Raw genomic sequence first — 23,155 nt, 5'->3', positions numbered from 1 at the left:
AAGCCCTGAATGGTTTAGCACCTCAGTATTTGAATGAGCTCCTTTTACATTATAATCCTCAATGTCTGCTACATTCTAATAACTCAGGAAATTTGATAATAACTAGAATATCAAAATCAACTGTGGGTGGCAGATCCTTTTCCTATTTGGCACATAAACTCTGGAATAACCTACCTAACATTGTTCGGGAGGTAGACACACTGTCAGTTTAAATCTAGTTTAAAAGACCCACCTCTTTAACCTGGATTACACATAACACATTAATATGCTTCTAATATCCAAATCCCTTAAATTATTTTTATGCTTTGTTAATTAGGTTAACTGGAACTGGGAATACTTCCCTTAACACCCAATGTACTTGCTACCTCATTAGAAGAATGGAATCTATGCTAATATAAGTCTGTTTCCCTCTTATTCAGAGTTCACCATAGACAGCAGATCCAGTCTGTATCCAGATGAGATGGTCACTGCAGTCACCCAGATCCAGTACATATTCAGACCAGATGGTGGATTAGCACCTAGAAAGGACCTCTACAGGCATGAAAGACAGCAGAGACCAGGACAACTGGAGCCCCAGATACAGATCCCCTGTAAAGACCTTGTCTCGGATGACCACCGGGACAAGACCACAGGAAACAGATGATTCTTCTGCACAGTCTTACATTGGTGCAGCCTGTAATTTAACTGCTGGCTTCGTCTAACCAGAGGATAACTGGCCACCCGACTGAGCCTGGTTTCTCCTAAGGTTTTTTCTCCATTCTGTCACCGATGGAGTTTTGGTTCCTTGCTGCTGTCGCCTCTGTCTTGGTTAGTTGGGGATACTTCATTTACAGCAAAATCATTGACTTGATTGCAAATGATTGCACAGATAATAATTAAACTAAACTGAGATGAAGACGTCATTAAATTCAATGATGAACTGCCTTTAACTGTCATTTTACATTATTGACACACTGCTTTCATAATTAATGTTTTTCAGTTGATTTGAGGCAATCTTTTTTTTAAAGCAATATATAATTTAAGGTGACTTGACAATTACCAGAAACATACCGCCAAGGCAATAAAGAAGTGGTTCAAGAAGAAGCACATTAAGGTCATGGAGTGGCCTAGCCAGTCTCAAGACCTCAATCCTATAGAAAAACTGTGGGGGAGCTGAAATTGTGTTGCCAAATGATAGCGAGATCAAATAAATATTTTCCCCCTTTACAGGTCTGTTCAGTCAAACAGAAAATGGCTTTGAGAGCTCTTCATGCATTCATTAGACTTGACATGAACGTCCACTAAATTACCTGGACAGAAGTTGCAGTTTGTTGAGAATCAGAGGAAAAGAAAACATATTTGCTCTTGTCGTAATCCACAGATGCAGAACTGACCAGCTGGAAAACAGCAGCTCTGAGTCCAGTCTAAGAGAGACAGATGATGAGAATGATGAAACAAAAATATTAATATATGACCTGTTTCGTATGGTAACCAGGAGAGGACATGTTTAGTTCACTTAGTTTTGTGGTTAGGGTTAGGGTAACCCCACAAGAAAATATATGATATTATATGATGTGTGGCCATGACATAAGGATGTCATTCTCATGACAAAATTATCTTGTGGCCATGACACAATTGTGGACATTCCCATGAGTTAATAAGTCATGGCCACAAGATCATTTTGTCATGATAACGGCATCCTTATGTCGTGGCCACAAATATTTTTGTTAAGGGAAAGACATTTCTCTCATGGCCAAGAGTTTAATGCATACACAAACCTGCATGACCATAGCAAACTAGGAATATTAGAGATGGATTTATTAATATTTCAATTTAAAGAAATTATTATATTAATTGTTGTATAATTATTACATTATTAAATTATTTTAACCACAGGCCTTGGCTACTAGACTGTATTGTGTGAGATGTAGCTAACATTCAAATGAACTTTATTATCAATAAAAGTCATAATAAAGTCAAAGTCATGGCCTAGTGGTTAGAGGTTGACTCCTCACCCTAGGGTTGTGGGTTTGAGTCTCGGGCTGGCAATACCATGACTTAGGTACCCTTGAGCAAGACACTGAACCCCCAACTGATCCCTGGGTGCTGCAGCATAGATGGCTGCCCACTGCTCCAGGTGTGTGTTCACTGCTGTGTGTGTGTCCACTGTTTTCTGTGTGCACTTTGGATGGGTTAAATGCAGAGCATGAATTCTAAGTATGGGTCACCATACTTGGCTGAATGTCACGTCACTTCACTATAAATGTTATTTTAGTCTTAAGTGCTGAGAATTCATTAAACGTACTCCTACTTTTAAACTTAAGTATAAAAGCAAGTTGTCAAATTTCCTAAAGCTAAGAATCACTCATACACTCCCAATAATTTTAGACACCTCGAGAGGTCTCTCAAGTGGTTAGGAGCCGCCAAAGCGCATGTACAGTATATTAAAATACTTTCCAGATTCCAATTCACTAAACATTTTTTTTGTTGTTGTTGTTGTTTAATTGGTCTTAGGAAGTATTCTAATTTGTAGAGCTAGTGAATTGGTGGGTTTTTGTTAAATGTGAGCCAAAACCATCACAATTAAAAGAACCAAAGACTTAAACTACTTCAGTCTGTGTCCATTGAATTTATTTAATACACAAGTTTCCCAGTTTGAGTTGAATTAATGATATAAATGAACTTTTCCATGACTTTATAACTTATTGAGATGCACCTGTGTGACTGGGATGTTTACTGGAAGTGCAGTTAAAAGGATGAATTTAGCATAATTAATTTTAATTTCGGCTAATGAATAGACTAGAAATATATGGTGATTCATTGAGGAATAAATACTTTGCATAGTTTAATTTGTAAATGAAAACACATCATATAATGTAAATAAAATCATTAAGTAAAAACTTAATTGGCAGGCATATTCAGTATTTGCAAAATATGTGGTAACAGTAATAATACTAACAAAATTATGCAGAATGTTAATTAGGTAGATACAAGAACTGAAAGGGTAAATAAACATTTATAAACAATAAATAAAAAAATATAGCCCTAACTTGACAATAATAATAATAATAATAGACCCAGTTAACAGTTTAATAATCCCAGGTTGCTTTTTGTCATGCAAGTTTAAAGGCTCTCATTCCCTTAACTTAGCGTCTCGAGGCCATGACTTCACAGCTCATGGCCACGGTAAAAGGATGTCGTTACCTCGACAAAATGATCTAGTAATCATGACATATCATCAAGTTCAAACATGTTAATATGACATTTACACAAGTTAATGGTCATCATTGTTTTGTTAAATGAATTTGGTTTAAATTCAGCGACCTGCTCGATCCATCCAGAGCTGACATTGGCAGCTATATTATAGAGAATCCTTTCATTCCTTATGAGAGTGACATCACAGCTGAATTCAGCACACTCAGCAACAGAGCAGTCCTGACAAACACATCCAGAGAGTTGCATTAGTGTGTTGATTCAAATTATTATGCAAGTGACATATCAGGCATACCAGATCTTTCAGAAAATGAAAAGCATGAAACAGTGATTTTGCCCTAAGTTTAATATTAAAATATATGATCAAAATGTCAAACAATTGAACTGATTTAAAACAGAAGCTATGAAAATGCAACAGCAAGTAAAATTATTCTGATTTGTCATTTTGATCATTTGGAACACTTTAAATTATTAAGTAAAAGAGGAATTAAAATGTGGAAAAACAAAACAAAACTCAAAAAAGTGTCCTTACCACCATACGCGAACTTTTAATAATGTCCGTAAAATTGGTGGTAACAGGCTTCTGAATTTTCTCCATCGTACAGCCAGAAATCTTTTCAATTAAAAAAATAAATAGATTAATTAGAAATGAAAGGATGCTAAAATTTACAATAATGGGTAAAGAATGGGATGCTTTTGTATAGCCATGTTAATGGCTTGTAATATAAGAAATAAATTCACACACTTGCAGACTTGAATTATTCCAAATGGCAGCATCACCAACTTTAACTGGTACTTTGATAAAAACCTTGAAAGTTAATTCTCTAAGATCATTTTCGATCTGAAAAAAAAAAAGAAAAATAAGGAAGGATTATTTAAAGTATATACATTTTGCATGGGGTGATTTCTTCTGTTGTAAATCTTAAAAAATAAAATACTCAAGGCTATTATCATTATTGAAAACTAAAACTAGAAATAAAACCATAAAGTCATTACTTGAAATAAACATTAACAGAAATAAAATATAAACTTTGTAGCCTATTTTATTTCAGCTAATTGTCAAGGCAGCATTTAATTCAGTTTAAAAAAGTATCAAAATAGCAAATATGAAAGAAAACCTATATATACACATTTTAAACAATAAATAAACAAATATGTTAAAACAATTATAGAAACAACTTTTAAATTAAAATAAACCCTGAAATAAAAAGTAAATTCAAAATATTAACAAAGCCTATAAAATAAAATCAATGACAAATAAATTAACAGTTAAAAAAAAAAAAGTCAAAGTTAATGGGTTTGTCCAAGAAATTTGAATTTATTAACGTTAGAACATAATTATTTTCAAGATCACTACCTTGCGTGCCCTTGATAGCCACTAGAGGGCCCTCCATTTCTTACCTCTGTCACTGTCTTGGACTTATTTTCCCATAATCATTTGCCTGGACTTATCGTCACTGATTGTATTCACCTTTGTCTTTTTAGGAGCTTTCCCACCAGAGGAACCTTTTCAGATCCCTTATCCAAATACCCACTATTGCTTTGTTGCACTTGATCACTTGACTATATATATGACGTTACATTATTACATTATAATCCTCCACATCCGCTGCATTCTCAATACTTATAATACCTAGAATATCAAAATCAACTGCGGGCGGCAGATACTTTTCCTAGTTGACGCCTAAACTCTGGAATAACCTACCTAACATTGTTTGGGAGGCAGACATACTCTTGCAGTTTAAATCTAGATTAAAGACCCATCTCTTTAACCTGGCTTACACATAACATACTAATATGCTTCTAATATCCAAATCCATTAAAGGATTTTTATGCTGCATTAATTAGGTAAACCAGAACAGGGAACACTTCCCATAACACCCAATGTACTTGCTACATCATTAGAAGAATGGCATCTACACTAATATTAGTCTGTTTCTCTCTCATTCCAAGGTCACCGTAGCCACCAGATCCAGCCTGTATCCAGATCAGAGGGTCACTGCAGTCACCCTGATCCAGTATGAATCCAGACTAGATGGTGGATCAGCACCTAGAAAGGACCTCTACTCCCCTGAAAGACAGCGGAGACCAGGACAACTAGAGCCCCAGATACAGATCCCCTGTAAAGACCTTGTCTCAGATGACCACCAGGACAAGACCACAGGAAACAGATGATTCTTCTGCACAATCTGACTTTGCTGCAGCCTGGAATTGAACTACTGGTTTTGTCTGGTCAGAGGAGAACTGGCCCACCAACTGAGCCTGGCTTCTCCCAAGGTTTTTTTCTTCATTCTGTCACCAATGGAGTTTTGGTTTCTTGTCACTGTTGCCTCTGGTTTGCTTAGTTGGGGTCACTTTATTTACTGCGATTTCGTTGACTTGATTGCAAATGAATGCACAGAAACTATTTAGAATGAACAGAGATGACATCACTGAATTCAATGATGAACTGCCTTTTACTGTCATTTTGCATTATTGACACACTGTTTTCCTAATGAATGTAGATCAGTTGCTTTGACGCAATGTATTTTGTGTAAAGTGCTATATAAATAAAGGTTACTTGATGTATTTCCTGTATTTGGCCCAAGTGTTCATGTGAGGATGAAGACTAAAAGTGTACATCAAACTTTTCATTACCTGATGGGACACACTTTAGTTTCTGTTGCTTCTAATTAAGTGATAAAAAGCAGTTGCAAATTATGTACAAAATATTCACCTATTCACCTTTGCACCAATAAAATGTACAACTTTGTTTTACTGCCAAATTATATGTAATATCTAATAATTATTAATTTTCATTATTATATTCAAATGATATTTAGGGTATGTTAAGTTACAGAATTGGAAATGATACCTTTATTATCTGCTGGACTGGTTTCATGAGGTCCTTTTTCCCTGCAGTAAAATTAATGTGGATGGTGGAATTTTCATGCCTTTCATTTGAATAAGAAGAAAAAGAAGAAGCAGAAGAAAGACAATAACAATATTACAGTACAGGATAAAGAAAAAAAAAACAGCATTGATTCCGATTGTTTAAACAGAAACATTACACAGAGCACTAACCTTATCAAGGCAATATAGATGGCATATTTAACACCAATTGTCTTCTCTTTAAAAAACTCACTGCTTTTTGCATGTTTGTCATTCCCACTGTGAGAGATATAGTTTTTGTTTATCAGCAGCATTTATCAGTTAAACTATTCTGTTAAAATGTATGTCATACCTTGTGACCTCAGCCTTTAACGTCAAATTTTGGCCCAGTGTACTTTCTTTATTAATACTGTATGTAATCTCAAACACAACCTACAGTTTGGACAAAAAAATACAAAATAAAAAAATCAAAACTGACCAATTCAAAGATAAGTCATATATATGTCATACAGCAACATAACATGAAATTAAAGTTGCTTTACATAAGACAACAGCAGAAAACAGCTTTGAGTTTAAAGTGAGTAAATAAATGTGTATGTGCATGTAAGTAGGGCTGCATGATTAATCACATTTTAATTATGATCACGGTTTCTCTAGATTAATTGACCATAATTATTGCAATACTGGCCTGGTTATTTATCCTGAAAATGTTTCCTTACACATACATATATTCTTGCTTTCACACACTTACATTCTCCATTCACATAAATACATTTCTACTCTCACACACATACACTCTCCTTACACGTACATACATTTCTACTCTCTCTCTCACACACTTACATTCTCCTTTTTCATAAATATATTCTTGATTTTTTTTTTTTTTTTTCTTTCACACACATGCATTCTCCTTTTATTTATTTCAGGTCTTGCACATTTATTTCCTGGTCTGAGAGTGAAAAAAAAAAAAAAAAAAAAAAAAAAAATATATATATATATATATATATATATATTTTTTTTTTTTTTTTTTTTTTTTTTTCACTCTCAGACCAGGAAATAAATGTGCAAGACCTGCTCAACTCTTCCTATTATTCCTACTATTCAAAGTCATCCTGCTTTCTTTTCAAGTACATATTTTAAGTTTTTAACTTGAACATATCATTATGTAACCTACGTGTTCTACAGATCTGTGTGCAAGTTCTAAGACACTGATTTTGATAGTATTAACAGGGCTTAACACAAAAAAAAAATTCTACTGGTCCGGTTCGGCCAGTGGTTTATTTTTGTTTTACTTACCCTGGCAAATTTTTCACAGGACTTGCCACAATCAATCAATCAATAAGACATATTGTTTTCATTGTTGACTGTAACATTGTATTGTAATAAATAATAACAATTTTGCACAAATAGGTACAATTGTTCAAAGATAAAACTTTAATAAACCATGCTTTTTCAGGTCTTTCGGGTAGGCCTAACTATTCCAGTTAAGGATGCACTGATCAGGATTTTATTTATTTTACAATCAAATGAGCAGATTCCCATTCTCGTTGCCAATTTATTTAGTTCTTATTCTTTTTTTTTTTCTTTTACATTTATTAAATGTTTATTTTGCTCTGTTACTGGCCAAACTAACCTTGAGCAAACAAACAAACAAAAAATATATGCAACAAGAAGCAAGTGCACAAAAAAAACATCAGATTGGCGGAATTAATATTTTATTATTACTATTTATTATTATTAGTTTTATTTCCTTAATTATATGTGTGTCTGCATGCGTATGTACTTTCTAGACTGGAAGCTCGTGAAAAAATTTCTTCTGTGTGTAAACATACTTTTCAAGGGCCCTCTCTTCCTTTGGGGCCCTGGTAATGAGTACTGGGAGCTAAACTCTAAAGGACACTGGCCCTCTAGAACAGAGTTTGGAGCTGTAAGGTCAAATTATTTTTATATACTTTATTTTCATTTTATTTACTTATTAATGCTGCTTTTGCTGACATTATGTCTGTGGTCAAAGATTAAAATGACTGATGCCTTGGCACAGTGCACAGACACACGCAAAGCTCGGGGTATGAAAAATGCGCGCGGTTAAAGGCTAGAAGGGATACGTTTGGCTCTACTGGGCATGCGCACATAAAGACAGCAAATTTTTGTCATACTGTACTAGCGCTTGCATAGACTACTCGGCGCTGTCGGAAACAATTAACTAATGCATACAAAGTGTTTACAAGTACGACGTGAATTTTAGAATTACAATATTGCATGGAGCTGTTACCATATGACCTTATCTATGTTGCATGTAAAAAATAAAATATGTAATATTAGTTTCTGTGAGGATGTATGCATTCCTACCAGGACTTATTTAACATTCAACAGTGATAAGCCATGGTTTACAGTAAAACTCAGACATCTTCGTCAGGCCAAAGAGGATGCCTACATAAATGGGGACAGGGTCTTGTACAATCAGGCCAGGAACACACTGAACAAAGAGATCAGAGCGGCTAAAAAGACCTACGCTAAAAAGTTGGAAGACCAGTTTACTTCCAATGACTCAACTTCAGTTTGGAGAGGACTGAGGGCCATCACAAACTACAAGACACCATCCCCTTGCACTGAGACTAATCAACTGCTTGCTAACGACCTGAATGAGTTTTATTGTAGATTTGAAACCCCCAACACCCATTCTGACCATCTGCCTACACAACCATTAACACCTCCTGCTCTTCAAATCTGGGAAGATGATGTGCGCCAGGTCTTCAAGAAGAACAAAAGAAGAAAATCACCAGGCCCAGATGGCATTACACCAGCCTGTCTGAAAATCTGTGCTGACCAGCTGGCCACCATATTTTCACAGATCTTCAACAGATCCCTGGAGTTGTGTGAAGTGCCTTCCTGCTTCAAACTCTCCACCATAATCCCCATTCAAAAGAAACCCAAGATAACAGGACTTAACGACTACAGGGCTGTGGCTCTAACGTCTGTCGTCATGAAGTCGTTTGAAAAACTGATTCTGGGTTATCTGAAGGACATCACTGGACCCTTACTGTACCCCCTGCAGTTTGCTTACCAAGCCAACAGGTCCGTGGATGATGCAATCAACATGGGATTGCTCTTCATCCTGCAACATCTGGACAAAACAGGGACTTATGTGTGGATCCTGTTTGTGGACTTTAGTTCGGCTTTCAACACCATCATCTTAACAACCCTCCAGACCAAACTGACCCAGCTCTCTGTTCCTAGCTCTATCTGTCAGTGGATCACCAGCTTTCTGACAGATAGGCAACAGTTAGTGAGACTGGGGAAAATCATGTCAAACAGCTGCACCACCAACACTGGTGCCCCTCAGGGTGTGTTCTCACCCCTCTCCTCTTCTCCCTGTACACCAACGACTGCACCTCTAAAGACCCCTCTGTCAAGCTCCTGAAGTTTGCAGATGACACTACAGTTGTCTGGTGCAGTCTTAACAACCTGGAGCTTAACAAGCTCAAAACAGTGGAGATGAACGTGGACTTTAGGAGAAAGCCCCCTGCACTTTCCCCACTCACCATCATGAACAGCACTGTGACTGCAGTGGAGTCATTCAGATTCCTGGGAACCACCATCTCTCAGGACCTGAAGTGGGACAATCACATTGACTCCATTGTGAAAAAGCCCAACAAAGGTTGTACTTCCTTCGCCAGCTGAGGAAGTTTAACCTGCCACAGGAGCTGCTGAAACAGTTATACTCAGCCGTCATTGAGTCTGTACTGTGTACTTCTTTAACTGTCTGGTTTGGCTCAGACATCAGAAGACTACAGAGAACTGTTCGGACTGCTGAAAGGATTATTTGTGCTCCCCTGCCCACCCTTCAAGAACTGTATACATCCAGAGTGAGGAAAAGGGCTCATAAAATCACTCTGGATCCCTCACATCCAAGTCACCCCATTTTTGAACTTTTGCCATCTGGCCGGCGCCTCAGAGCCGCAAATACCAGAACAGTAAGGCACAAAAACAGTTTCTTCCCCCAGGCAATCTACCTCATGAACAGTTAAATGTTCCCTATTATGCTTATGCAAACAAAAGTGCAATATCCTTATATTTATTTGTTACCCCTCCATCCTAGTACATCCCTGCATCTTATTCAATCCTATTCCATTATCATTTATAGCACAATTGTTTATACACTCATTTATTTGCCTACATTTATTTATTTTTTAGTCTGTGTGTTGGTGTCTCTGTGTACTGGAAGCCTATGTCACTAAAACAAATTCCTTGTATGTGCAAGCATACTTGGCAATAAAGCTCTTTCTGATTCTGATTCTGATTCGGTAATGTAATAATTAGGGTTGTGCCTGAAGCCGAATACCTTATTCGGAATGGCAAGGATAATGGCTTAAAAAAACGAATAACGGACAAGGAATAATTCTGCCTGAATACTCAGCTGAAGCTGACACAGTCTGGTGTTTGCTAGATAACGGGTGAGCCAGGGGATCAGCGCCAGAAGTTAATGAATGTAAACTTAATGAGTGAAAAGAGTGCAAATCAAACACCACATTGTTGTCGCCTCTCTGTGCATCTCTCAGAAATCAGAGCATTGCAAAAGTAATTTTACCTATGATAATACATCATACACGTTATAGTATTTGTATATATTTAAAAGGCAATGATTTAAAGCTTAGGCTACGATATGATATGAATGAATGGAATAAGCACAGCGCACTCACCAATCAAACAGCCGCGCTGCGCGTCTCAGTCTCTCAAAAACCAAATCAGTTCTCTCTCAAGAGTAGGCTAATAATCAGCTTAGATACGGATACATTGTCTACTTGTCCTACATGTTTGCATATTTATCTTTTGCTGGTTTGCGCGGCACACACAAATTTATTTAGTGAAGTTCACTTAACATTAAGACTTGCTTAAAGTGTTCTGCGTAATGTGCGCATTGAATGGATTCAGTCGTGTTCAAATTATCATTAAACGTTTGTCATGACATGATAAATATTATTTTAGAAATTAAGAATTATTTTAGTTTAACATGACATACTTGTTCAGTGATAACTACGAAAAAAAATATAAAAAGTCATATCGGTCTTATCAAGTAACTGTACGATGTTGTATCCGAATGCATACGAAAAATGTTGTGATTGTTACAGATACAAATACTGGCCGTTACATAATTATTTATATGCTTATATAATTATAAAGTTTTTACAATTTACATACGTAAATGTTGCATAAGGCTATACATTAATAAGAGTTTATTGATAAAAAAAATGATTTAATGTGTTTTCATTTAAAATAGCATGAACCATGAGTAGTCGAGTAAGTCAAGCATTTTTTATTTAAAAAATCGACTAGTAGAAAACAGTAGTCTTGCAACCCCTATACTGTACAACAATTTCATTATTGTAAAGGGTACGTTTAAGGCTTAGGTGTAGACGTAAATAAAACACAATCTTACAGGTAGGAAATTTAATTAGAAACATCTAAACTTTTCAGGTCGCAGTAAGTGCACCGCTGGTCATGCACATCCTTTCCCGGAACAATACTGAAAGCTAAGATGGAGAAACAGATGATCATAGCTGTACAAGGATAGCCATTTTTTTTTATTAATCTATTAGCAGAGCTACTACAAGGGATTTTTAGTGCTGGAAATACATTTATTATTTGCTGAAACTTCTGTGTCTTCACGGAGAGCGTTTCATGGTTGACGGAGTAGACTGACGGAGCCAGAGGGACGAGATGCAGCCGGAGGAGTGGAGTCCTGAGGTGACAGATGGTTGACGACAGACCAAGGCATAGCCAGAAAGATGAGGGAGCCAGTGGACTGCAGGGCAATGGCATAGAAGAGGGAGCTAGGAGCCATGGTTGAGCCACTGGGTCAACGGGCCGAGGCATAGTCTGAGTCTTGAGTCATAGACAGTGGATCCTCCAGCCACGATACCAATGGAGATTGGCAGAACCTGAGGGTGAGCAAAGGGGCTGCCAGATTTAAGTGGGGTCATTACACTCTCTATTAGTGCGACTGGATCTTAGCACTGCATTCGACACTATTATCGACAACATTCTTTTACATAGACTAGAAAACTTTGTTGCTATTAATGGAAGTGCATTAGCATGGTTTAAATTGTACTTATATGACCGCCTTCAATTCGTAACCGTGAATGAAGAGTGTGATGAGTTGGGCGGGGCCAAGAGCCATCGGAACGGAGCGAGGCCAGTGGAGTAATTGGAAATGAATGACACCTGTGCCACTCACTGGTCTAGAGTCCCAGGGAGGAGCTCCGGAAAGATAAAGAGGAGGAGTAATGACAGAGAAGGACAAGAAAGGACCAGGCCTGGGTTCTATTTTGTTTTGGCTTTGTTTGTGCGCGGCAGTCATCTGTGAGGGGTTGTGATGCTATTTTGTGTTTACATTGTCATTAAAGTTTTATTTAAAAACTTGGTTGGAGTAGAGCGCAGTCTCGGGAGTACACCCTGGCCTGTGAGGGGTGATGTGTGTATGTAACGAGTGAGGCAGGTCCGAGAGCCATGTGAATGGAGCAAGCCCGGTGGTGTAATTGAAAATGAATGACACCTGTGCCACTCGACAGACTCAAGTCCTAAGGAGTAGCTCTGGAAGGATAAAGAAAAGTTATGACAGAAGGATGAGAGAAAGAGAGTCCGCCTGTTCCCGCCTCCTTCTTCCCCTCTTAAAAACAGCATTACAAAGAGGTATCATATTGATCACAAGTGCAGTATGGAGCACAACAAGGCTCAGTTGTAGGGGCGTTAGTCTTCACGCTTTACATGTTACCCTTTGGAGATATCATCAGGAAACATGGTATTAGCTTTCACTGTTATGCTGAAGATACACAGCTCTATATTTATTTGTGGTCTGGCGAAACATTACAATTAGAAAAACTACTGGAATGCATGGGTGATTAAAAAAAACTGGATGACGAGTCATTTTTTACATCTAAATTCTGAAAAAACAGAGGTGTTTATTATAGGACCTAAAAACTCTGCATGTAATAACCTAGAATGCTGTCTAAAGGCCCTATAATACACCTGACACAATGCGACGCAAGGCGCAGCACAAATGTGCTAGTTTCAGTCCAGCACCGATAGAATCATTGCTCCAGTCACACACTGATTTTCTACAAAAAAAAAAAAAACAACACTTCCATTTATTGTTATTATTATTATTATTAATGTGGAAAAGACCTTAGAATATATATATATATATATATATATATATATATATATATTTTTTTTTTTTTTTTTTTTTTTTTTTTTTTGATATATTGAAAGAAAATCATTGTTTGTTACATTTGTTACATTTACATTTGTTTGTTACATTTATAGTATTAAAAATCAAGCTTTTGAATGGTATAGTGTTTAATGTTATTGAAACATCATAATGTTTCACTTGATAATACATTTAGGAATCATAGTTTGGAAAAAGTCTAACCAGTAAAATGTTTAGACATTATGTGAAAACTAATACAAGTATATAAATACGTGAAAAGAGACTTACTCATGTTAAGGATCTCTGCTGAATAAATCACTTCATTCTTTTTTCTGAGGAAAAACGAAACTCAAAACCTTAGATAATCCTCATCACATCGTTTTGGGGTGAATTATATCTTATTCCTCTCATTGCGAAGTAAACAGTAAGATAATAAAACTTGAAGAACAATCTCACTGCTTTGTTTTCTGTCAAGTCACCTTTATTTATATAGCGCTTCAAACAAAATACATTGCGTCAAAGCAACTGAACAACATTCATCAGTGTGTCTACAATGCAAAATGACAGTTAAAGGCAGTTCATCTTTGAATTCAGTGATGTCATCTCTGTTCAGTTTAAATAGTGCCTATGCATTTATTTGCAATCAAGTCAATTATATCACTTTAGATGAAGGTGAAAAAAATGGAGAAAAAAATCCTTGGGAGAAACCAGGCTCAGTTGGGGGGCCAGTTCTCCTCTGACCAGATAAAACCAGGAGTTCCAGGCTGCAGCAAAGTCAGATTGTGCAGAAGAATTATCTGTTTCTTGTGGTCTTGTCCTGGTGGTCATCTGAGACAAGGTCTTTACAGGGGATCTGTATCTGGAGCTCTAGTTGTCCTGGTCTCGGCTGTCTTTCAGGGATGTAGAGATCCTTTCTAGGTGCTGATCCACCACTTTGTCTGGATAAGTACTGGATCCGGGTGACTGCAGTGACCTTCTGATCTGGATACAGACTGGATCTGGTGGCTACGGTGACCTCGGAATAAGAGAGAAACAGACTAATATTAGTGTAGATGCCATTCTTCTAATGATGTAGCAAGTACATCGGGTGTTATGGGAAGTGTTCCCGGTTCCGGTTTACCTAATTAATGCAGCCTTAAAATCCTTTAACAGATTTGGATATTAAAGTTATTTAGTGAGCCAGGTTAAAGAAATGGGTCTTTAATCTAGATTTAAACTGCAATAGTGTGTCTGCCTCTCGAACAATGTTAGGTAGGTTATTCCAGAGTTTAGACGCCAAATAGGAAAAGGATCTGCTGCCTGCGGTTGATTTTGATATTCTAGGTATTATCAAATTTCCTGAGTTTTGAGAACGTAGCAGACATAGAGCATTATAATGTAAAAGGAGCTCATTCAAATACTGAGGAGCTAAACCATTCAGGGCTTTATATGTAATAAGCAATATTTTAAAATCTATGCAATGTTTGATAGGGAGCCAGTGCAGTGTTGACAGGACTGGGCTAATATGGTCATACTTCCTGGTTCTAGAAAGAACTCTTACTGCTGCATTTTGGACTAGCTGTAGTTTGTTTACTAAGCGTGCAGAACAACCACCCAATAAGGAATTACAATAATCTAACCTTGAGGTCAAAAATGCATGGATTAACATTTCTGCATTTTACATTGAGAGCATAGTCTGTAATTTAGATACATTTTTGTGATGGAATAATTAAGTTTTACAAATGCTAGAAACATGGCTTTCTAAGGAAACATTGGGTTCAAATAGCACACCTAGGTTCCTAACTGATGACGAAGAACTGACAGAGCAGCCATCAAGTCTTAGACAGTGTTCTAGGTTATTATTAGGTCCTATAATTAACACCTCTGTTTTTTTTCAGAATTTAGCAATAAGAAATTACTCGTCATCCAGTTTTTTATATTGACTATGCATTACATTAGTTTTTAAATTGGTGTGTTTTACCGGGCCACAAAGAAATATAGAGCGGAGTATCATCAGCATAACAGTGAAAGCTAACACCATGTTTCCTGATGATATCTCCCAAGAGTAACATATAAAGCGTGAAGAGTAGCGGCCCTAGTACTGAGCCTTGAGGTACTCCATACTGCACTTGTGATCGATATGATACCTCTTCATTCACTGCTATGAACAGACGGTGGTCATAGAAGTACGATTTAAACCATGCTAATGCACTTCCATTAATGCCAACAAAGTGTTCAAGTCTATGCCAAAGAATGTTGTGTTCAATTGTGTCAAACACATAACTAAGATACAATAGAACTAATAGAGAGATACAACCACGATCGGATGATAAGAGCAGGTCATTTGTAACTCGAAGGATTGCAGTCTCAGTGCTATGATACGGTCTAAATCCTGACTGGAAATCCTCACATTTAACATTTTTCTCTAAGAAGGAATATAATTGTGAGGATACCACCTTTTCCAGTATCTTGGACAGAAAAGGGAGATTCCAGATTTATCTATAATTAACTAGTTCTTTGGGGTCAAAATTTGTTTTTTTTTTTGTTTTTTTTGATGAGAGGCTTAATAACAGCCAGTTTGAAGGTTTTGGGGACATATCCTAATGAGAATGAGGAATTAATAATAGTCAGAAGAGGATCTATGACTTCTGGAAGCACATCTTTTAGGAGCTTAGATGGTATAGTGTCTAATATACATGTAGTTGGTTTAGATGATTTAACAAGTTTATACAATTCTTCCTCTCCTATGGTAAAGAATGATTGGAACTGTTCCTCAGGGGGTCTATAGTGCAATGTCTGATTACACTTACAATCTGATTACTGGTTACAATTTTATCTCTAATAGTATCGATTTTGGAAGTAAGGTAGTTCATAAAGTAATTACTGCTGTGATGTTGGGAAATGTCAACACTTGTTGAGGCTTTATTGTTCGTTAATTTAGCCACTGTATTGGATAAATACCTGGGGTTATGTTTGTTTTCTTCTAAAAGAGAAGAAAAGTAATCGGATCTAGTAGTTTTTTATGGCTTTTCTGAAGGATAGGTTACTTTCCCGCCAAGCAATACAAAATACCTCTAGTTTTGCTTTCCTCCAGCTGCGCTCCATTTTTCGGGCTGCTCTCTTTAGAGTGCGAGTATGCTCATTATACTATGGTGTCATACTGGTTTCATAACCTTCCTTTAAGCGTTAAGGAGCAACTGTATTTAAAATGCTAGAGAAGAGAGAGTCCATAGTTTCTGTTACATCATCATCAAGTTTTTCTGAGGTTTTTGATATGCTAAGGAATTTGGATACCTCTGGAAGATAACTTAAAAAGCAGTCTTCTGTGGTGGAAGTGATGGTTCTTCCATACTTGTAACAAGAAGTATAATTTACAATTTTGGCCATATGAAGTTTGCACAAAACTAAATATTGATCTGAGTTATTATCACTTGGCTGCATAATTTCAACGCGGTCAACATCAATTCCATTTGACAGTATTAAATCTAGAGTATGATTTCGACAATGAGTAGGTCCTGAAACATGTTGTCTAACCCTAATAGTGTTCAGAATGTCTATAAATGCTGATCCCAATGCATCTTTTTCATTATCAACATGGATATTAAAATCACCAAATATTAAAACTTTATCTGCAGCCAGAACTGACTCTGATGTAAAATCACCAAACTCTTTAATAAACTCTGTATGGTGCCCTGGTGGCCTGTATACAGAAGCAAGTACAAACACAATGGGATTTATCATTAACATTTGTTTCTCTGGATAATATTATATGAAGCACCATTACTTCAAATGAGTTATACTTGAAGCCTGCCCTCTGAGAAATCCTGAAAACGTTGTTATAAATTGAAGCGACACCTCCTCCTTTGCCTTTTAGACGTGGCTCATGTTTATAACAGTAATGTTAAACGATCTCAATAGCGCGTTCAGCGTGTGGGCTTGGTCACATTAGATATAATGAATGGACACCTGAAAGACGGACATAATGTTGTTTTCATATGGATTACTTTATCACAGAATATTTATTTTCAGTATCACTTGCTTAGTTTAAAAGTAGACATGACAAGCTTTATATAGATATATCTATCATTTATCATCTCTACGTTGAGTATTCACTGAGTTACAGTTCATTTTAAATGATGTGTTTCTAAATCTAGATCACCGCAGACCAAGTCTACAGCCAGCACAACTTATCTTTATTTTATAAATGCAAAGTTTTTTTGCTATTATGTCTGTATACAAACAAAAGTAGATCATTTATAGATTTAATTGATGTATTGCTCTTATCTGTATGATCAAAACTGAAAGTGTAATTTAATTTCTTTTCAGAGTTATCAGGAGAAGATGCCTCATCACGTGTATACACAGAGAACAACTCCAGAGGGTTAACCTGGCTTACACAGAACAAAATAATATGCTTCTAATATCCAAATCTGTTAAAGGATTTTAAGGCTGCATTAATTAGGTCAGCTGAAACTGGGAACACTTCCCAAAGCATCCAATTTACTTGCTACATCATTAAAAGAATGGCATCTACGCTAATATTAGTCTGTTTCTCTCTTATTCCGAGTTCACCACAGACACCAGATCCAGACTGTATCCAGATCAGATGGTCACTGCAGTCAGTTGAATCCAGTACGTATCCAGCACAGATGGTGGATCAGCACCTAGAAAGGACCTCTACAACTCAGAAAGACAGCGGAGATCAGGACATATAGATGAGCCCCGGATACAGATACCCTGTAAAGACCTTGTCTCAGTCGACCACCGAGACAAGACCACAGGAAACAGATGATTCTCCTGCACAATCTGACTTTGCCAAAATTGAACTGCAGGTTTCGTCTGGCCAGAGGAGAACTGGCTCCCCGAGACTGCTTCCAATTAAGAGACTTTAATTAAAGAACAAAGTTAGATCAGATTACAGGTTCAGTTGGTGGAGTTGGGGTTGGAGGAGGGGAGTTAACCATCTGAAGTCGTTAATGCGTATACGCGTTATGAGGCATTTTCTCCTGATAACCCCAAAAAGAATACAGATAAGAGCAATGCATCAATCGAATCTGTAAAGGGTCCACTTTTTTGTATACAGACATAACAAAAAAACTTTCTGCACTTATAAAATTAAGATAATAAAAAAGGTGTGCTTTGTGCAGCCTTTGTCTGCGCCAATCGTCATTTAGACATGCATCATTTAGATTAACTGTAACTCAGTGAATATTCAACGAAGAGACGTGAGAGAGTCAAAAACAAATATTCTGTAATAAAGTAATCTATATGAAAATAACGCGATGTCCGTTTTTCATGTGTCCCTTCACTATCTTCTAATGCAACCACACCCTCGCGTTGAACATGCTATTGAGATTATAATGTTTCACTGAAGTGCGCGGCTTGAATACGCCCACACAACAGAAGACAACGCAGCGAGACTGTTCTTCAAGTTTTTTTATTTTACTGTTTGCTTCGCGATGAGAGGAGTAAGACATTATTCACCCAAAAAAAGATGTGATGTGGTTGAGTATTTGGATTTCCTCAGAAAAAAAAGAATGAAGCACTTTATTCAGCAGATATCATAAACATAAGTCCTCTTTTTATTTATTTATATACTAGTTTTCACATAACGTGTTGTGGTGGAAAAATTCATTTTAACATTGTTTCTGTATACCCATATATGCATGTGTTTTTCCTTTCTGTTCTTATGGGAATTTTTATGGCCTAAGAGTAATGGCAAGCAGGTGATTCACGGAGACTGTGGGCTCAGGGGAATGACACCTGGAGGGAAAACAGATGTCTGAGTGTGACCTGAGGGGGTCACTGGGCCATATAGTGGGGGAGCAGTGCTTAGGGATGACCTGAGGGGGTCACCCAGGTCCTAAATATGTGGGAAGGGATTCACAGAGAATGTGTTTTATGTTATCTATGGAAATTTTCAGCTGTTCAGTGTGTGCAACCTTGGAGAAGGAAAGGGATATAAGGTAGAGGACTGCCCTCTTCCTGGGTCGGTTTCACTCTGCAGAAATCACTTGTATTCTGTAAGACTGTCTGACCTTCTTTATAAAGAATAAAAGCTTTTTGTTAATTATACCTAAATTTGAGTCTGTCTCTTACACTGACAAGAGTTGATTTAAATTTTGCCACGACAGTGTAAACATTTTACTAGTTAGACTTTTTCCAAAGACTTTTTCCAAACTATAATTACTGACTAAATGTATAATCGAGTGAAACATTATGAAGTTTCAATAACAATATACAATACTATACCATTCAAAAGCTTGATGTAAATAATATAAATGTAACAAATATATAACTGTAACAAATGTAAAAACAATCCTGTTCTTTCAATTTATTCCCCCTAAAAAACCTGAAAAATTTTCTCAGCTATTTTAAACATTAATAATAATGATAATAATAATAACAATAAATGTTTTTTTTTTTTTTTTTGTAGAAAATAAGATTGTTAAAAGGATTTCTGAAGGATTGTGTGACTGTTGTAAGGATTCCAAAAAATTAGTTTGAAAGTCAGCTTTGATTATTCTAATAAACTGCTTAACTGCTCCCCCAAGTGAATATTAAATTATGTTGTGGGATAATTAAATATATTCTTAATAAACTACAAACATAAAATTATATACATTTATTTTGTTCTCACATTCTTTCTTGTAACTCCTCCCTCTCAGAGACACAGCTGACTGAAAGGCTCATTATGCAGCTCATTATGCAGGCCTTTGTCTTCTCAGTTGTAAATCACAATGATATTCATGATAGTTGACGCCTACTCACAAATGATTTTACCAACAAAAAGTTTCTTAGAAAATGTAAATCAATATATTGTTTTCTTTAATTGAGTAAACAAGATGATTTTCACATAATTTAGAAAGAAAAATTCTAGGCTACAAGCTCCAGTTCTCAAAAATCCTGGGAACCAATGTTCTGTATGTGTTTTATTGCCTTATTCAAGTGATTTAACGTTTTTAGTTTTTCACTAACCACGCATAAAAAAATTTTTTTCTCAAAAATACAATCATGTCCTTGCATGCATTTCACATATTATTATAGCCTTGTTTGTGCTGATTACAGTGAGATTAGACTTTACCAATTTAGATGTTTATAAGAAACTGAAAAAAGCAAATTTCAGTGTATGACAAAACTTCTCCAGGCCCCAAAAATAACCTTAGACTCCAGAGGGTTAAAGGCGGTTTTCCATTCACCCCCCTTCCTGATGCGGACCAAATGATAAGCGTTACATAAATCCAATTTTGTGAATAAGGATGTTCCCTGTAACCTCTCGAAACCTGGAGACATCAACGGTAACTGATAGGTGTTCTTTATCACAATGTTGTTCAGCTCTAAGTAGTCAATACAAGGTCTCAGAGAACCATCCTTCTTACCCAGAAAAAAGAATCCCGCCCCCGCTGGAGAAGAGGAAGCGCGGATGAACCTCGATGCCAAGGAAACAGAAATGTATTTCTCCATGGCCTCCGTCTCCAGAATAGAAAGAAAGTAAAGTTTGCCTTTAGGTGGAGACTTACCTGGCACTAAATCTATTGCACAGTCATAGGGACGATGCGGATGAAGAGAAGCAGCACGGGACTTACTGAACACCTCCTTCAGGTCCAAGAATTCCATACTCAGAATTCGTGCTCTGCATTTTTAACGGGCAGGAACGGATGGAATGCTCCGAGCCACCACAATATAAGCATAGTCCTTGGGACCTCCGCCGATCTCTCTCCCTCCGGGAAAGCAGAGCTCTACCCACCTGCATGGGTTCTTGATCATCGACGGGACCGACCATGTTCTCTCGACTCGAGAGATGGGATGCCGTGCAGGACTGACTTGTCTACTCAGGCGGTTAAACCGAGCATCTACCCGAAGGGCCAGGTCGATTAGACCATTTAGCGTTGGGGGGAGCTCGAGGAGGTAGATATCTTTCTGAACACGGTTGGCCAGCCCAAGCTGGAATCGATCCCACTGTACCGCCTAGTTCCACTGGCACGCAGCCGCCAGGGTGCAGAACTGGATGGAATAGTCTGCCACTGATGATTTCCCTTGTTTCAGGTCTGAGAGCTGGTGGGCAGCTTCCCTGGTGGCCGCGGCTCGATCAAAGACCCGTTTCATCTCATCGGAGAGGGCGTGGAATGAGGCGCAACACGGATGTTGATTTTCCCACACTGCTGTCCCCCATAAGGCGGCTCTACTAGATAGTAGAGTAAGCGCAAACGCTACCTTGGACTCCTCTGGGTGCGGGGCTGTAATGCAAAATGCATGGAACATTTGTTAAGGAAAGTCTTGCAAAAGTTTGGCTCACTGGAGTAACTCTCTGGCGCCGGAAGTTGCGGCTCTGGCCAGAAGTGGTCCTGGGAGGTCTCCCGGGGGACGGGCGGCACAGGCGGTGTGGTGGGCGTAGTGGGAGAGGTAAGTTGGTGAATCTGCTGGGTGAGCTCGGACACCTGTGTCACCAGCGCTTGGATCGCACGTCCGGTGTTCAGGATGCTCTCCTGTTGCTGATCCATGCGGATGACGCTGTGGTGAATAAATTCCAATAGTGAAGTGGTGCTCGCTGCTTCCGTGGTTGGTGAGAGCATTCTGTGATGTCGCCTCTGACTTGCTTAGTTGGGGTCACTTCATCTATCATTGACTTGATTGCAAATAAATGCACAGACACTATTTAAACTGAACAGAGATCACATAACTGAATTCAATGATGAACTGCCTTTAACTATCATTTTGCATTATTGAGACACTGTTTTCCAAATTAATGTTGTTCAGTGCTTTGACGAAATGTATTTTGTTTAAAGCGCAATATAAATAAAAGTGATTGATTGATTTAGTGGATGTTTTCATCCACAAACATAACGAAAGGGTAGTGAATTTGCCCAGAGTGTACAGTTGAGTTTTTGAAAAATTTCAAAGCATTTTCCCAAAATATGGGTCAAAATAAGATTTGTCACCAAACATCATTCCATTAGCTCAAACACAGAGAAAGTTGTGGCCAAAATAAGACTCAAATTTACCCCCTAGTGGACAAAAACGTCCCCAACAACACATAAGGGTTAAACCACTGCTTCTAAAACCTCTCCCCAACCAAAGCATGTTTTGTATGTCTCCATCAAACATGCCCGATTCAACTCAAATCATTAGTAGAATTTACAAGACTAGAATAATGTGTTCATCGAGGGAGACATACAAAATTTGTAGTGGTGGGAGTTCCCAAGACAAATTTTTGAATCACTGAGTTTAACCATTATCATGCAGCCATACACACAAGCAAATGATGGGTTAGTGTCGCAGCTGTAATTGTTGACCTGAGAGTTGTCCTTAAGGATGGGTTTACTGATGTAACAGGTGGTTTCTCCTAGTTTAACTCCCTGCACACCATCCAGAGACACACACTCCACTCTACCCTGTTCATACAGATAATTTATCATAAATTTCAACATACATTTTATTGCATCTTCATTTTAGTAACTAATTTGCCTTAGATAAATCATCTTTATTATGATTAACTAATATTAGATTCAGCATTTGTACATCCATGTCTGGTTTTACCTGTTTAGATGTGATTCTCCTGTAGGAAAGTCCAAAGGGATAGCTGAGGATGAAGAGTGTGTTGTAGGAGTTTTCCCCTTTGTTCTCTATAAACACAGTCACATTGAGCTCCTGCATGATCCCAATCTCTATGTTTGTAGATCTAGATCACAGACACAAAAGAGAGATTTGTGGGTGACAAGATAATTTTGAATTACTAATTTCTATAAATATTAAAGGTTAGAAATAGAGCAAATTATTTGCACACCCAGAGAAATTGAAATCCATTCTGAGGTCATCGACACATATATTATCAGTTCCGCAGTTTATTTCAAAATCCAGCTGTAAAACAAAGTAAGTGGACAGCAAGTGTCAATAATCTCTCATATG

At 37.4% G+C, this 23,155-nt stretch overlaps 1 protein-coding gene across 1 annotated transcript in view; it reads right to left on the bottom strand.

Moving 5' to 3' along the window:
* LOC127969333 (integrin alpha-X-like) overlaps positions 1 to 23,155 on the bottom strand; it is a 60,578-nt gene that overhangs the window by 12,506 nt on the left and 24,917 nt on the right. Inside the window, exons 19-28 of the mRNA XM_052571206.1 lie at positions 23,034 to 23,107; positions 22,787 to 22,928; positions 22,543 to 22,641; positions 6,416 to 6,495; positions 6,256 to 6,342; positions 6,047 to 6,125; positions 3,938 to 4,033; positions 3,725 to 3,805; positions 3,304 to 3,414; positions 1,290 to 1,403 (exon numbers count right to left, since the gene is read on the bottom strand). Of these exons, the coding sequence (XP_052427166.1) occupies positions 1,290 to 1,403; positions 3,304 to 3,414; positions 3,725 to 3,805; positions 3,938 to 4,033; positions 6,047 to 6,125; positions 6,256 to 6,342; positions 6,416 to 6,495; positions 22,543 to 22,641; positions 22,787 to 22,928; positions 23,034 to 23,107 (963 nt within the window). The remainder of the gene's footprint in view (positions 1 to 1,289; positions 1,404 to 3,303; positions 3,415 to 3,724; positions 3,806 to 3,937; positions 4,034 to 6,046; positions 6,126 to 6,255; positions 6,343 to 6,415; positions 6,496 to 22,542; positions 22,642 to 22,786; positions 22,929 to 23,033; positions 23,108 to 23,155) is intronic.

The sequence above is a fragment of the Carassius gibelio genome, chromosome B12 (genome assembly GCF_023724105.1).
Source record: "Carassius gibelio isolate Cgi1373 ecotype wild population from Czech Republic chromosome B12, carGib1.2-hapl.c, whole genome shotgun sequence".
NCBI lineage: Eukaryota > Metazoa > Chordata > Actinopteri > Cypriniformes > Cyprinidae > Carassius > Carassius gibelio.
Note: the sequence above shows the minus strand (reverse complement) of the source record. Positions and strands in the feature narration are given on the sequence as shown.